Source organism: Pholcus phalangioides, unplaced genomic scaffold (genome assembly GCF_987345545.1).
Source record: "Pholcus phalangioides strain wild (caught in Gottingen) unplaced genomic scaffold, Ppha-v1.0 ptg000007l_1, whole genome shotgun sequence".
Lineage (NCBI taxonomy): Eukaryota > Metazoa > Arthropoda > Arachnida > Araneae > Pholcidae > Pholcus > Pholcus phalangioides.
In genome coordinates this window covers 26143979-26159678 of record NW_028301600.1, presented here as the reverse complement: position 1 = coordinate 26159678, position 15700 = coordinate 26143979, and the positions used below count along the sequence as shown (strand labels likewise).

General features: G+C 35.4%; 1 protein-coding gene across 1 annotated transcript in view; it reads right to left on the bottom strand.

Moving 5' to 3' along the window:
• Positions 1-274: 274 nt before the first annotated feature.
• The window catches only part of LOC149085108 (uncharacterized), a 37536-nt gene continuing 22110 nt past the window's right edge, over positions 275-15700 (bottom strand). Inside the window, exon 2 of the mRNA XM_089232913.1 lies at positions 275-3443. Coding sequence (XP_089089039.1) covers positions 2031-3224 — 1194 coding nt within the window. The 5' untranslated portion in view covers positions 3225-3443 and the 3' untranslated portion in view covers positions 275-2030. The remainder of the gene's footprint in view (positions 3444-15700) is intronic.

Here is a 15700-nt window from a genome sequence, read left to right as displayed (position 1 = left end):
AATAATGTAGAAGCTAAGAGCAATTGTTAACAGTTCGTAACTGATGATAAAATTTTAATAATTGATAATTATTATCTTCTATGAATGTCGATGATCAAGTTGCAATTTGTAGTCATTTTACGGATTTAATTGGATAATTCCAATTTTGTAAAATTTGAACTTTTTTCTAGTGACTTTGGACTTCAAATTAACGAAACTCGACTGTAGAAGCAACTGTAGTTAGAATTTTAAACCTCCATTATGTCTATCTGCTATGCATATAATCATTTTTTTTGTGCTTGCCATTTTTAACCGGTGTTGAAATCAAATACCCATGTTTAACATTGAATTTTCAATATCATTTAAAAAATTGATATAAGCGAAAATAAGATATTTTTTTACATAGATAAAACGTAAAGTGTTTATTCATAAACATACTTGGTATCAGTTTTTTTTCAACGTACTTCAAAGTCTGATAGCATCTGGAATGCATACATGACGTACTACGTTGTCAAAAGTTAACACAAAATAAGTGGAAAATAAAAAAAATATATGTATAATATGTTCGAAGATAAAAAGAAAAATAAGAAACACCTTTCTTAGTTGGTCCATCAATACAAGACATACAATAACGAACATTTTCCACCCTATTTCTAGGGATCACGTATACGTTAGGTTTATCTACCAGGAATATAATACATATTTACATACGCGTTTTTATATCTAGCGCCTTAAAATAGCTTTGAGCCAAATGAGCCTATCAGCAATGCTGACATTCGGACATAGAACTTTGGACTAATCTCTCGGTGCAGTTTTCACAAGTAAAATTTTGATTAAATTTCTCATCAACAAGACAATGCCATCGTTAGAAAATTTAAGCAAATGAAGAGAAAATGAGATAACTTAAACATATAGCACACATGAATTGCATCTAAATCCTCTCTTACTTGGGTCAAACTTATCATAAGGGTGTGATGATTCTTGAATATATAAAATATTTTAATTACAATTAAACGAACGTTTCTACTAATGGCTTCATTGGAGGAAGAAATCACGACAACAAACACGTATCAATTATATTCTCGCAATCACACAGACGAGAAAACATGCAGGAAAAACTGATGCCATTATTAAATAGCATATCAGCATATAGAAAAAGATTGAGAGTTCCAATTGGTCTCTTTCAACGTATCTGTAAGAGCAATATAGTGTATGTCCGTTTCAAATTTGGTGTGGTGATTTAATCGTTGCAAATTACGGTTCCGGAACATAATTTCGATTAAAAATGAGAAAGCTGGTTCAAGTTTCTCAGATGAGAGGGGGGGGGGAAGAAAAAAAATAGGTTAAAAAAGCACAAGAACTTTTATTTTGAAAAAAAATTGCGAACTATAAGCTTATATATACTGGTTGTCCTGTATGTGTTAATGCGGCATTTATCCAATCAATTGTTCATCGTAGAGGAATGGTTAATTTAAAAAGTTCTCAAAATTTATTCAGAAATCACCCCGTACCAGTTTTGAGAGTGAAAATACAATGTGTCATAAAATAAAAAAATCTAATTTTTCTACGGTCCCTTTTTTCCTCTAACTTCCAATTAAAATGATGTTTCCCTGTCTCTCCTGAAGCAGGGAAAAAATTCCATCATAAACTAACGGACAACGCTTCTTTCCCTCATTTATGTGGTTTTTTCACAACTTATTTCCGATTTTTTAAATTCAAATTTCTCAGCGAAAATCGTACTTAGAAACATTAAATTCCTTTGTTTGCCTCAGGAGAGACAGAACAACAACTTTTTATTTTGGAAATTACAGAAGGAGCGTATAACAATTTTTTTTTAATTTTTTAGTTTTTTATTTTATGACACTGTATTTTTCACTCTCAAAACTGGTACAGGATGATTTTTTTGAGCACATTTTGATCATTTTTTAAATGGAACCATTGCTCTACGATGAACGATTGATGAGATACAGGTCGCATTAGGACTTACAGGACACCCTGGATACTATTCTTGTTTGGAGAGAAATTGAGAATTTTATTATATTTTATACCAGCTAATCGAATGTGGTTTCATCCAAGCTCTGCAGCCAGTTGAAGATCATCATATTTCTTTCGTATTTTGAAAGAGATTTTCCCTTTTCCCGTTCTATGTCTTTGACTGTGAGGCTAAGAGTCTTATTCGCTCCACGGAATCCTACAGACGATATTTGAAGCTCTTGGCGGATCGATCTATCCAACTCAGTAGAAATATGGAACTGAGGTAGAGGTGAAGAAGTTGCCCTTGGTGTCTGGTCATTCTTTGGTAGAGTTGCAGAAGTAGCTCCTTTTGGTTCAAGCACGTCGAAAGCTTCATCGGCCGATGCTGGACTTGACTTATTTGTCGCTGGTTGATGTGCAGATAGAGATGGGATGTCTAAGCATAGCTCGCTCCTCGTAAGCCTCTCAAGTGCTTTATATGTTGATTCGAGCCTTCTTCTGATATACATTTGCCTAACTTTCTTATTTATGGCAAGAATGAAATCAATAGCTGACATCTCTGGATGTTCTGCAGCGTAGCCAGCCAGGGTCTGTGGTGAAGGAAGCTGGGATGTGGTTGAGATATCACCAACAGCAACCCAAGTAGAACAAGAGCGGGAAGTGTATTCTAGCCTCCCGTAAGATCTATCGCATTGCTTCCAACTATTCAAAACAGTTTCAGAAACAGATGTATGAAGAATTTCGTGCTCCGATGATGCTCCAGCACCTTGGTACAAATCATTAGTACTGAAACTCCTCATCAGACCGAGCATAGAAGAAAGAGCTCCACAGTTACGAATTGCTTCAGTTTCTTCTTCGTACAAGACATCATCAGCCAAAGATCGTTTTGTTCCGAAATGCTCATGAGGGACTTGCAGTAAACCGGTGTTGGCAGAGCGGGAGAATCGAGAGCTTCGTGTGACCCATCCTCCTACTGCTCCTTCCATCATGACTGGACTTCGCCGTTCATCACCAGAATCACCACCATCTCCACTAGAATCGGTGCGAGAACGCATAATTTGACCCCTCATTCGACCCATTTCTGAGCCTAAGCTAGACAGTGACATCAACGACAAATCCGTTGCAAACGATTCGTGACTTGGGGAACGAGCTACATTGTATCCAGAGGCACCAGCTGTTGTGTCCAGCGGGATACTAGTAGGTAAAGTTGGTAAAGTGGGCTGAGGTAGAGGTGACACTTCAGCGCTGCAGTCTGACTGGACTTGACTCATGACGGACACCGGGTGTTAAATACCCGGAAAAAAAGCACGTTTCAGCCAATGAGTGAATGGAAGACTATTACTGTGAATTCAATCCCAACGTCGAGTTTGAGGATTCTGCTTTTAACAGATGGTCACCAAAGTTTTTGAAGGTATAACGTGTTTGGTGAGATGTGCGTGAATTCTCGTATCGCTTCTTTGAATAATCTCAACATCTATAGAATCACTCACCTGTAAGAAAAAAATGGAAACTTAATTCAAAAATGCATTATTTTACTCTTTATAGAAAACGTGAAAGAGTTTAAGTCAGAATTCATTCGTAAATTCTTTCTTCAAAAAACACAAAACTGAATCTAGTATTTGTTAAAATCTATCTTTATATAGGTCCTTATGCACCCCCCCCCCCTTTTAACTTTTGAACTAATGATTTTTTAGAGAGACACACTTATAGTTAAAAAAATACTCAAATAACGTGCCTATTTTAGATATGTCATATACAGGATGATTCAGTAAAGATGGAAAAAACTTTAAGAGGTGACAGTACCAGTGACAGTTGTACACACCATTATAAACAATTGTCATCAAAGAATGCATGGAGACCGGTGAGCGGCAGTTTCGAAACGCGCTAGCGCGTTTTCGTTTCATGTTAGATCATGCATTCTTCGATCGCAGTTGTTTGTATTGGTCTGTACTATCACCTCTAAGTTTTTCTCATCTTTTCTGAATCCCCCTGTATTTTACTACGGGCCGTATATGTACCGAAGTACAAAATTTAATTTTTCATTTAATCTCTGCTTTCTAACTTTCAATTAGAAAGTTGTTTTCCTGTCTCTCTACTGAGGGTGAGAAAAATCATGTATCCAAGTACAAAATTCACCGAGATATTGTTCATTCGAAATTCAAAAGGCATTTTAGGGAATACAGGGGGCATTTTAGACTTCAAAAAAATTCAATAAACCGCAACTTCAAAGAATCGAAAATTTGAATTAGATTTTCCGGTTTTTTTTCTCAAGTTTGTCTCTATTAAACTTCGGGAGTGCATCTACTTAACGGATCGCAGTTGCAGTCCGTTAGGTAGTTACTGCTACTGTTTTACACCATCATGGAATTTTATGTTTCTTTATGAATCACCCTGTATTTTTGCGGTTTAATGCTAGATTCGGCATCCTGTCTCCTAAAGTTAGGATAAAGCGATTACGTAAAAGGAACAAATACGCACTCTGTAAAGCAATTTTAGACTCATGAACATAGATACATAGAACAGCAAGGATACAGACTCCTCGTACGAGGAAGACAAATCCTCAAGGGTGTGTATAGTGAACGGGTGAGGCAAACGTCCACCTCCGCCCTCCAGCCAAAGCCAATAACGCAATTTTTTCACCGAACGGGGGGGGGGGGAGTTGATCGTCCCGATAGCCCTTCTTCTGTATCTACCTATACTCGTAAACATATATTTATCGACGAAGCAATTGATGAATTGCACAAAATTTGTCTGGAGTGTTTTTTTGTTGACTGAAATCATAAGTTTAGATATTTTGCATGTAATAATACCAGAACCATTCTAGTATGTCGTTGAATAATTTTGAACATTTAAAACGTATTACTTGAAAATTTTGGCGTATTTTTTTTTTAATGTGCAGGTATTACTTTCATTTGTGTAAGAGTGATGGAATCAAAACGACCCCACGAATACATGACCACAGGTTACCGCAAAACATTTCCACGCTAAGAGGTTAGCGTAACAGACTCTCAGAGTAAGAGAAAGTGAGAAAAGAAAAACTATTCCTCTCTCTCTCTATAAAACTGTAGATCTTGGTTAAATTAGACTTCATGTGTATAAAATGATGTAGGTGAGACAAAAACGATCGAAGGATATACGATCGTTAATATGTGATATACTATTTGATATCTATGGGCCGTAAACCGCGACGATGGCATAAGTGGTCCGAAGGCAGACTAGATAAATTATATCTGGATGAAAAATTACTAAATTTTTATTATTAATATTAGGAATATCCATAAGTGTTCAAATAAAACCACACATTCATGTTCATACTTAGGTTCATGATACCGCATCGAGAAAATCGCCATCATAAATACCGGATATGATTAATTGTAGAAAAAAAATGCAATATACGACAAATTTCCAAATTACTGCTAAAATTTCGGAAGGACGAGCCTACCACAAATCACAGTAAACTAAAATGTATTTCACGAAACGAAAAACAACAACAACAAACACAAATTCAAATAACTAGTTGACCACATCTCATTGAGAAAATATATGGAAAACTATTAACACATAAATACGATAAAATACGGGCATCGCCAATTGCCACCAAAAAACGATGCCATAATGTCGGCAAAATCACCAACTGTTGTTAAAGTTGCTTAAATGGAAGGTGGAAATTAACGGCTACTAGAAATTGTGGTGAACTGAAAAGTGGTGCACGGAAAAAAAACGTTGAACTTTCATTACTTAACAACTATATGAGATGGATATTTATTTTTATATCAATAGTTTCATAATATTGTTTATAAGTTATGACGATTATCTGTTTTGTTCACAATGTTAGTAAATACTAGCCTGCGGTGTACATACTTGCGGCTTCGGTCACGTGGTTTGGTAATCTGAAAATTACATTGCGATGATTCCCCCCCCATATAATATTTAATGCCTCATGAACCTTTTAGGGGGTTGAATTTTCAGAAATCCCATCTTAGTGGATATCTACATTATAAAATCATTATAATCCTGACGAAATTTCATATTTGTAGCTCCGGCGGTTTTGGCTCTACGTGATTTCTCTATGCAACCTTTGAACTCCCCACTACGACCCCCTTAGGGGTCAAATTTTGAAAAACCCCTTGTTAGTGAGTTTTTTTAATCATAAATGAAACTACTGATCAAATTCCATAATTATAACTTCAGAGTGATTTCGGCTCAGCCAATGAGTCAGTCAGACAGGACATGTTATTTTATATGTATAGATTACGAACTCAAATAAGCATCGTGGAAAAACCGGGACAAATGAATAAGGGAAATCGGAACAACCAAAAATATAGGAATACAAATACAAGGCCACAACAGGCAAAATGCCCAACGAGGTGGCTGAGAAAAAGATGCCCATAACTAGTATGGATGCCATATATTACTAAAATACAGCAACCCAATTAAAAAATGCAATCAAAAAAATTATAACCAATATATATAAAATTCCTGTGCCGTAATACAGGTCATAATTGTTCCGTCGAATTGTTTCACATATTTTACTGATCCTTGGGTTCCGAAAGGTTGAGAAACGCTAATCTAAAGGAATGGAGTTTAAACATAAATGTGTTCCCTGCAAAAATTCAAGAGATATAGAGATATATAATATCGTGAAAGAAAGTGAAAAGAGAAGCTAATATCTAGATAGATGCACTATGATTTACAAACCGAAAACGAAGCTTCTACAAAGATGCTATATTTCAAGATGATTGACAATAAATAAAAACATTAGCGAGCGAGAGAGAACAGAGCAGCATATGATGATGAAAAGATCGTAAAATTATGTAGAGCACATTCAATGGAGGTGACGATGGTTGCTCAAGTCTTTTGTGCTATTGATAAGAAAAAGAACGAAGGGTCGAAATATTCATATAATGCCATAAAATGATATGTAAAGCTTCGGTAATAAAGGCCTTCCACTAATTAAGTAGATAATCAAATACTCGAATTATTAGTATCAATCGAGCTTCTCACGCGGTGAAGCGAATGCAAGAAAACTCATAAATATAAATGAGCAAAATCTTTGCTGGAATATGTGAAGGACAAGAGTTGTACATTATCTCATGTAATAAAATCGAATAGATGAAAATATTTAGCCAGATCGAGGAATAAAAAAATGTACAATAAAAATAAAAAAAAAGTTGGCAATGTTTTACCTAAATGAGAAAAAAATAACACACACATGAAGAATCTTTTTTAATCATTTGTTTTTTGTTAAAATGAAAGCTTTCCAAAATAATTATGAATATCAAATAGATTTTTTTTTGTCATAAACAGATACAAATTACTCAAACAAAGGTACATGTAAATGAAAAAAAAAAATCATATAAAACGCTACTTAATGAAGATTTTAGCAAATAATGACTAGAGGATAAATTTTAAAAATGTGATTTTTTTTGAGAAATTTCGAAAATAGAGAAAAAAAGAACTCATTCATTCTAACAAAATATTGAGCAAATAATAATATATTAATGCTAGGAGGGCAGAGCCCCCTGCCCCCTTCTGCAGCCAACCCCTCTTTTCTCTTTATATCATATCTTGTCTATTTCGCCGCACTTCGTGAGAGTGCTATGGGAAGGGGAAAGCAAAAGCTTACTAACAAATTTCACAATATTAAAGCAACAGAAAACCAGTGAGATTCATCCGGGGCCCCCTTGCATAGACTCCCCCAACCAAGGACTCTCGGGACCCAATTCTCATATTTTTAATGAGTGCCCCAGACTGGATTTAGCTCGGGCTTCCGCTATTGCAAATTTTTCAATTATTAAAGCAACCAAAAAGCAACGATATTCATCAAGGGCCCCTCAAAATGAAACCTGTCAATTTTCCCATTAAGGTATCCATCCAATGCCCCGCCCTGGGTACCCGGACCCTGTGTGTTGGAAGCACTGTGGTCATATATACATATCTCTGGGTACATACACATAACTTGGTCCCGATGGGCCAAACGGTTCCCGATATATTCAGGAAAATGAATGAAAACTTGATCCAAAATCGTAACCGATTTCCGTCACACCGAAAAACGTACCAAATTTCCGTTACCCAAAATCGTTACCAATTTCCGTTGCATAGAAATGGGCACTTTTCGTGTTTGTGATTTTATATTATAGAGTCGAAAGCCTAGAGGAGTACAAAATGAAGAGAATTTGCACATTATGCCAAGTTTTTGAAAACTATATAATGGACAGATTTTAATGAAATTTGGTACGAATACACAGGTATAACAGAGAAAGACATGTATCATACAAAAGTCATAGTACACATTCACGATTGTCAGTAAAGCTTATCATTGCAGGAATGTCCAAAATCCACGTTGCGAGATGGAACCGAAAATGAGTCTAATATGGGGTATGGTCCCCTCTCACAGTCAGACAGGTCGCACAGAGCGACGGCATACTGGACACGAGGCAAATGAGGAGTCCCTGAGGCAATCGGCCCCACTCCTGGTGCAACGTGGTTTTCGCTCCGGGATGGGTGATGACAAGATGTAATTGCCCTCCCAAGAGCGTCTCAGACATGTTCTACAGCAGGAATCTTCAACCCGTTGCTCGCGCTCACCACGGTGCTTCCCTCAAGCACCCAGAGTGCTCGATGCTCGTACACAATTTCGTGCTCGTGAGCACTTGATCAACGTTCCAATCAAATACTTTGTATAAATTGCGTTCAAGGATTAAAATCACCCTTATTTCAGGCATTCGCATGTCGAACTTTCCGAAAAGGGTGCTCTTCTTTTGATGATGGGTACAGGCAGTACTCGCCACTAGAAAAAGGTTGAAGAACTCTGTTATACAGGGTTTAGGTAAGGAGATCTGGCTGGCCAATTCATACGCCGAATATTCTCACTTTCCAGATAACCGTTGACCAAGTGAGCCCGATTGCGGCCGTCCATCGTGATGCCTCAAATAGACACAATGTGCAAAGTCTCTTAATTTTGCACACGAGTGTATGTATGTGATTTCTTAAACGAAATTTTGAAAAATTGAATGAATTTCTTCATTTTTTTTCCTATCTAAAAAAATATTAAGCAAATAAAAATTAATTTATATATTTAAAAAAATTAATGGTATCAGTATAACGAGAAGGACGCGGGTAGCGGTGGATTTAGTAATACCAAATACAGGGTGTTCGGGATAAAGGTATCCAAAAATAACGACTTATAGTGAGAGAACCACACATGATTATATACAAATTCAAGTTGCATTGAAGAGGGAAACTTTGAAAAATTTATTTGCAGGTTAATAAAGTTCAATGTGTGAGCACAATATTAGGGGCTCTCCAGATGTTGAAACAGTACTCGATCTCTTGCCAAAACCCATTTTTGACTGAATTTTTTTCAATTAATTTTTCTTCAAATTTTTATAACAAATTAACATTTTTGGAAATTAAAAGATTCAATGAGAGCCATAGTAAATTTTAAAACTTTTTCTAAAAAAATTTAATCTTTTATGGCATTTAAAAATGAACTTTTTGGAAATTTTATCTTGATTTTTGATCTGGAATTTTTTCCCATGACCATGAACAGAAATAATTTTTTTAAAAACAGAAAAAACATTTTTCTCAAATTTTTTTTGTCACATGAACTCAAACCAAATTTTGTTACAAATGTCAACTAAGCGTCATATTTCCAGCTCACTTATGTGACCCACAGTGTAGTTCCACATCACTTGAGGGGCCCATGATATACTCCCAGACGTAGTGGTTCACGGCACAATTACAAATCATTAAATTTTCCAGATCACTCAAGTGACCCGTATCATATGTACAGATCACCGAGGCATACTTCCAGAGTACTCAAGTGTCTCACGGCATAGTTACAGATCACTTAAGGGACACGTAACATATTTACAGATCACCACGGCACAGTTACACCGTATTTAAGCCACCCATGGCACATTTGCACGTCATTTAAGTGACCCGCGGTACATCTCGAGATTACTCAAGTGGCCCGCTACACATTTTCAGATCACTCAAATGACCCACGGTGCATTCTTAGATCATTTCAGTGACACGCGATAAGTTTACAGAGCATTAAAGTAGCCGTCAGAACAGTTCCAGATCACTTATGTGACACGCAGCATATTTACATATCACCGAGGCACAATTTCAGAGTGCTTAAGTTACCCGTGGCACATTTACAGATCATTTAAGTGATTCGCGGCACAATTCCAGATTACTTATGTGATCCGCTTCACATATACAGATCACTTGAGTGATCAGCAGCATAGTTCCAGAGCACTTAATAGGCTCTCGGCTCAATTCCAGATCATTTTCAAATCATTTAAGCAACCTGAGGCGCTGTTTCAAATCACTTAATTAAGTGGCCCGTGACGAGTTTTCAAACAGTGTGGCCCGCATTATCCAAAAGGTTGAGCACCCTTGAAATAGCATTTGAGGTGGTATTAAATCAACTGCTGCACACGCTGTTTTAAATCATGTGGGAGGCTCCATATTTTACTCAGTTTGTATACGGCATTTAACACTGATTTAAATTCAGCCAGCCTAGGCGCACTGAATCCTATGTTGTGGCGTCTACATGCTTGCTATTTCTACTAAACCGCACATGTACCTCGTAAATATTCCTTTGAAAAATATCTAACGAATTGATGAATGTCAGAATGCGCCGTGTATGTGTTTTGTATCATCGTCTAGTTTGTTTCTGGAGAATGCCTGTCATGTGTTGCAGGAATGCTGTTATCTGTATTCTGAATTCAGAAGAAAATAACAACGAAGTTTATTTAGCGTGCATCACGTACTATGCTTGAACTTGAATGCTGTGCGCCTGATTGCTCTCCTGTGGAGAGATTTTTTTTTTAATGGGAGATGGGCTGGCATTTGCATCTTGAAGTTGGAAAACCACAGCAAACCAACTTCAGACGATCGCGTTATTATTTGCAGCATGCTGGCAATCAGTGCAACTCTTGCGAAAGGTGACTCAAAGCAGTTGTCGACAGTGCGCATGCGCAACCTTGGTAGGAAACTGATGAAAAAGTTGGAGCTATCAACGGTCAATCATATAATTGTGCTCATATCATGTAAATGCATTTGCGTATATGTGCTATTCCCTGAGTATAAGCTTTTCGGATACCTTTAGTCTGGACACCCTGTATAATAACACCAAACCAGAGAAGAATTTGATGTGAACCCAGGGAAGCAATGGATCCATCCTTGTGAACATAGTTGAAGGTACAGGTGGGCGTATTGGGTTATTTGACATATTTTATTTTTCTGGGTATTTCTGGGATATCTGGTGTCTAACTATAGAGTACGTGACTATATATTTCTCAAAGTAAGTATTTTAGTTCCACACTTTTTTGCAACTTTTATTGATGAACTCAATTAGGATTTCGACGATTTTGTTTGTAAGTTTGCGGATGGCTCAAAGTTCATGGGCATGACTGACAACCATAGTGACAAGACGTTGCTTCAGACTATTTTGCATTTGATTTCTACTTGAGCATAAGAATGGCGTTGATATAAAAGGTGTTTAATAACCAGTATTTTTGTTTTAATAATTCATGTCTTACTTATATTAATTCAGTGGCCAAAGAGGCTGAAGTTGAGCTTAGTCGATTTACTTTGAGGGTCTTAGATTTTCAGAACATTATACTGCAGTGAAAAGAGACAGCTAATAAAATGCAGGGTTTCATAATCAATAGTGACTCCTTACGTTGTTTACAAGTTATTTTTCCCACCCTGATTTACTCTGGTCTAGAGTACGCAGTGAAATTTTAAAAACTGAAAAAGATTATTTTTTACAGGTCTCAAAAGGGACTAGACAGTTCAGTCAAGCTTGGTTAAGTCCAAAGTCATTGGAAAAAAAGTTCAAATCATCCGATAAATTCGAATTATTCAATTACTCCATCCTGGATCTTTAAAATGGCTACAAATTGCAACTTCATCTCAAAACCATTCATATAGAATAGTAATTATCAATTATTAAAATTTTATCATCAGCTACGAAATTGTTTCCCAAATTTTAATATTTTATCATTATAATAATTGAGCTGCTGCATCATTCCACTGTTCTAAAATCAGCATCACTGCAGAATTTCTTCAATATGCTCAAAGTCTGAATTACAAAAAAGCTCATGGTCATCCGTTTTACGAAAATGTTTTACAAATCTAATTTATTCATTCATTCTAATGCTATCAAGGAAATATACTTTCATTTTACATATTACAAGTTTTACTTCCCGATACTTCCCATACTCTTAATTAATGACGTTCAAGATTTTGAATGGTACACACACCTTGGTCCATAGAATGAACAACATAATTGGTATTAAGTGGTACACATTCTCGATGCACTCCACTGAAAAAAGTTAAAAGGGGCATTAACTTCTCAAAGGGGCATTAACTTCTCAAGTACAGAAAACGGAATTTTCAAGCTTTTATTTGTCTTTAAAAACTTTTTTTTAACAACTTGGTCGTGGAAAACAGTCTTGTAGAATTTTTCGAAACTAAATTTGCTCACACAAAAGTAATAATTTTTTCCCTCCAACTTTCAATTATCCAAAACATTCGTAAGGAATTCGAAGTAAACAAGAAATTTTAACATTAAGTTAGATAGAAAATTCAAGGAGAGTTCGAAAAAGTTACAATTAAAAGTTAATTATTATTAGAAGTTTTGGTCATAAACCGAGAATTTATCATATTCAACTAAGTTTATGTTTAATCCCAAGTGGTGTTGATAAATATGATATATTATCAATTAATTACTTAATTAACTCAATATAACTATGATCCAGGATGGTGAATTCGAATGGTAATGTGTTGGTTTTGTTTGTTGATACTTGTGAAGAAAGAACATTTTCATAACAACTTTTCATAACAATTGTTATGAAAACTTTATCTTCTCTTCACACTTATTTTAATTTAATTTAATTTTTGTTGCAAAATATATGTAGTGCATGTATCATGTACGAAAGAGAAGAAAGTTTATAAATTTTTCCATATTATGAGACCAACTTTATTTGGGAATTATGAATAACCACCGGTAAAAGTGATAAATGTAGTAAAATCTAATCAAACTTTTTTTATGGTGACTGATTATGAATAACCACCGGTGTATCAATTTTGCACTCAGTATAGCACATTTTAACACTAAAATATATAGGAACCAATTGCGACCAAAGTCAAACGTCGAATAAATATCAAAGTCGGATAACCGAGGTTCAACTGTATATCGTATCTTTCCATTAGCTGACAATATTTTTGGTCTTATGTGTGTCCTTTGTCGATAGGTTCTATTGTAGAATCAAATTCGCGAAATTTATCATTAACGTCAATTTACTTAAACTATTTACTTCCTTCTTACTTTACAGAAAAATAGAGAATAACAAATAAAAATGTATTAAATTCAGTAAAATTTCATGTGTGTGTACTGTTGAGAAAACTTGAAACTTGAAAAAAAATTTAGTATGCTTGAATTTCGTTTCCCAAAAATATTCAACGCACACACACGCAAAACCTCGATGCCTCGTAATTAATACCACAAAGAACAATTAAATCAGATGCGAAAGTTTTGGAAACGCCTTTCTATGTAAGCTGCCAAATCCCGTTGCAGAAGCTTTCCGATTCACGAAGCGTTCCTTATTTGATGAACAAATTCTAGAACTTTCGGCATTCCGCTGCATGAGCTGATTGAAGAGCATTATGTTCTCCGAAAGGAATGCAGATGAGTGCGACAGCGATGGAATTTATTTAGCTTAATTATAGCGGATTGTCCGTCTAAAATAAAGTCCAAACGGTATACTTCGCATTGCACTATGTTGCCAATATAGTTAGTTGCTGCTCTACTAGATGTATAGATTGTATATTATATATTCACTTATTGAGACAAGAGATTGCGTAAAATCGACATTCAATTTGTATTTGAAGGAAATAGTTTAAATACGAAAATATTTGAATAATTCGTAATGGTGAAACATTATAATTTTCACTATTTCTTTTACTTTGTTCAAATTTCTCAGTAAAATAAAAGCAGTCTCTTTCATAATTTTAAATCTTAAAAAGTATTTAACAGGATTGAATTTTGGAAAACGATGTTACAAACACATTATCTTCTAATTATAATTAATTAGCACTAAAAGCTTAGAAGCATCGACGAAAAGTATTTCGTTATTTAGAAATTTCAAAATTTTCTATAATAATCATGCCATTCGTGTTATGCGCCGTCGAGTAAAATTATTGTGGCACCTCCTATTTTTGACACCAGCTGAGTGTAGCTAATGAAATAAGGCAAGAGTGGCAACTTGGCTTGGTGTAAATAAGGTGAGATGTTGATGTTACGGTAAATGTGATTAATAGGTTATTATACATAATAACTGGTTGATATGCATACTTGATAATCGTCTTGGTAAGTTTGATAAATTTATCACTTTTGCATTCATAAAACTAAAGCGTCGTTTGTAAATTTGATAAATACTTGAAATTTATCGCCTTCATCTGTGATTATGCATAATACCCTAAAGTAATTGGTGAATTTGATAAATGAAGAAAAATTCCAAGTGAATCTAGTATGTGTGATGAATATAGTCGGAACCCGATAGAATGATAACATATTTTATGATTTTACCCCGATATAATGATAACATATTTTATGATTTTACCCCGATATAATGATAACATATTTTATGATTTTACCCCGATATAATGATACAATACACGTATGAATTATCATGTACAGTATTTCATATAGTACAATTTATCATGCTTACCAGTGACATGGTATTATGCATAACCGTCCGTAAAAGTGATGAGTTTTTAGTTATTATTAAATTTACCAACGACGCTTGAGTACTATGCACAATCGCCCGGTACAAGTGATTAATTTAAAGAAATTCATCAAATTTACCAATGACGCTTGGGTACTATTCATGATCACTGGTAAAGGTGATTAATTTAGGCAAATTTATTAAACTTACCAAAATGCTCGGCGGTAATGCATAATAACTGGATTTATCACATTAACCGTAACATTGACAGTCTGAAAATAAATCAGTCGTTACTGTCATCTATCCAGCCAAGCATCACAGTACGTCTGAAACTGGGCAGTTTCTGAAATATTTGCGTGCTAGTGCCAATTTCAAAAGTACTTTTTTTTTTCAAACCGAGCACAACTCAGGTCTATCACCATCTATGGGCGATTTACTACCTAGTGAATTGTGCCTGAAGTGTATCTGTGTGTGTACCTAACAGTCTGAATGCGTATGTAGTGTTAATACGATTGAATAATCGACGTTTAGGTGTACCCAAAATTCCGAAACGAACACGGTTATACGCGTTTCGGAACTATATGAAGTTCCTTCATCAGTAGAAACAAACTTCAGCAGAAACAAAGAAGAAAAAAAATATTGAAAAAACTCCTTATAGCGGGAGTTACTCGCTGTTGTAGACAAGAGTCAAATTCAAAATGTGCATTTGAAATGCAAATTCAAAATTCTTGCATTTGACTCTTGTCTACAACAGCGAGTAACTCCCGCTATAAGGAGTTTTTTTCTTCTTTGTTTCTGCTACTGATGAAGGAACTTCATATAGTTCCGAAACGCGTAAAGCCGTGTTCGTTTTACAATTTAGGGTACACCCAAGCGTCGATTATTCAATCGTATTATCAAACCCATTTCAATTCTTGACTTCGACGGGCGTATATATTGTTTGTATGTAGTGTTGTTTGATTCTTCAGTGCTGCCATCTATATTTCAGAAGTGAAGTGAGT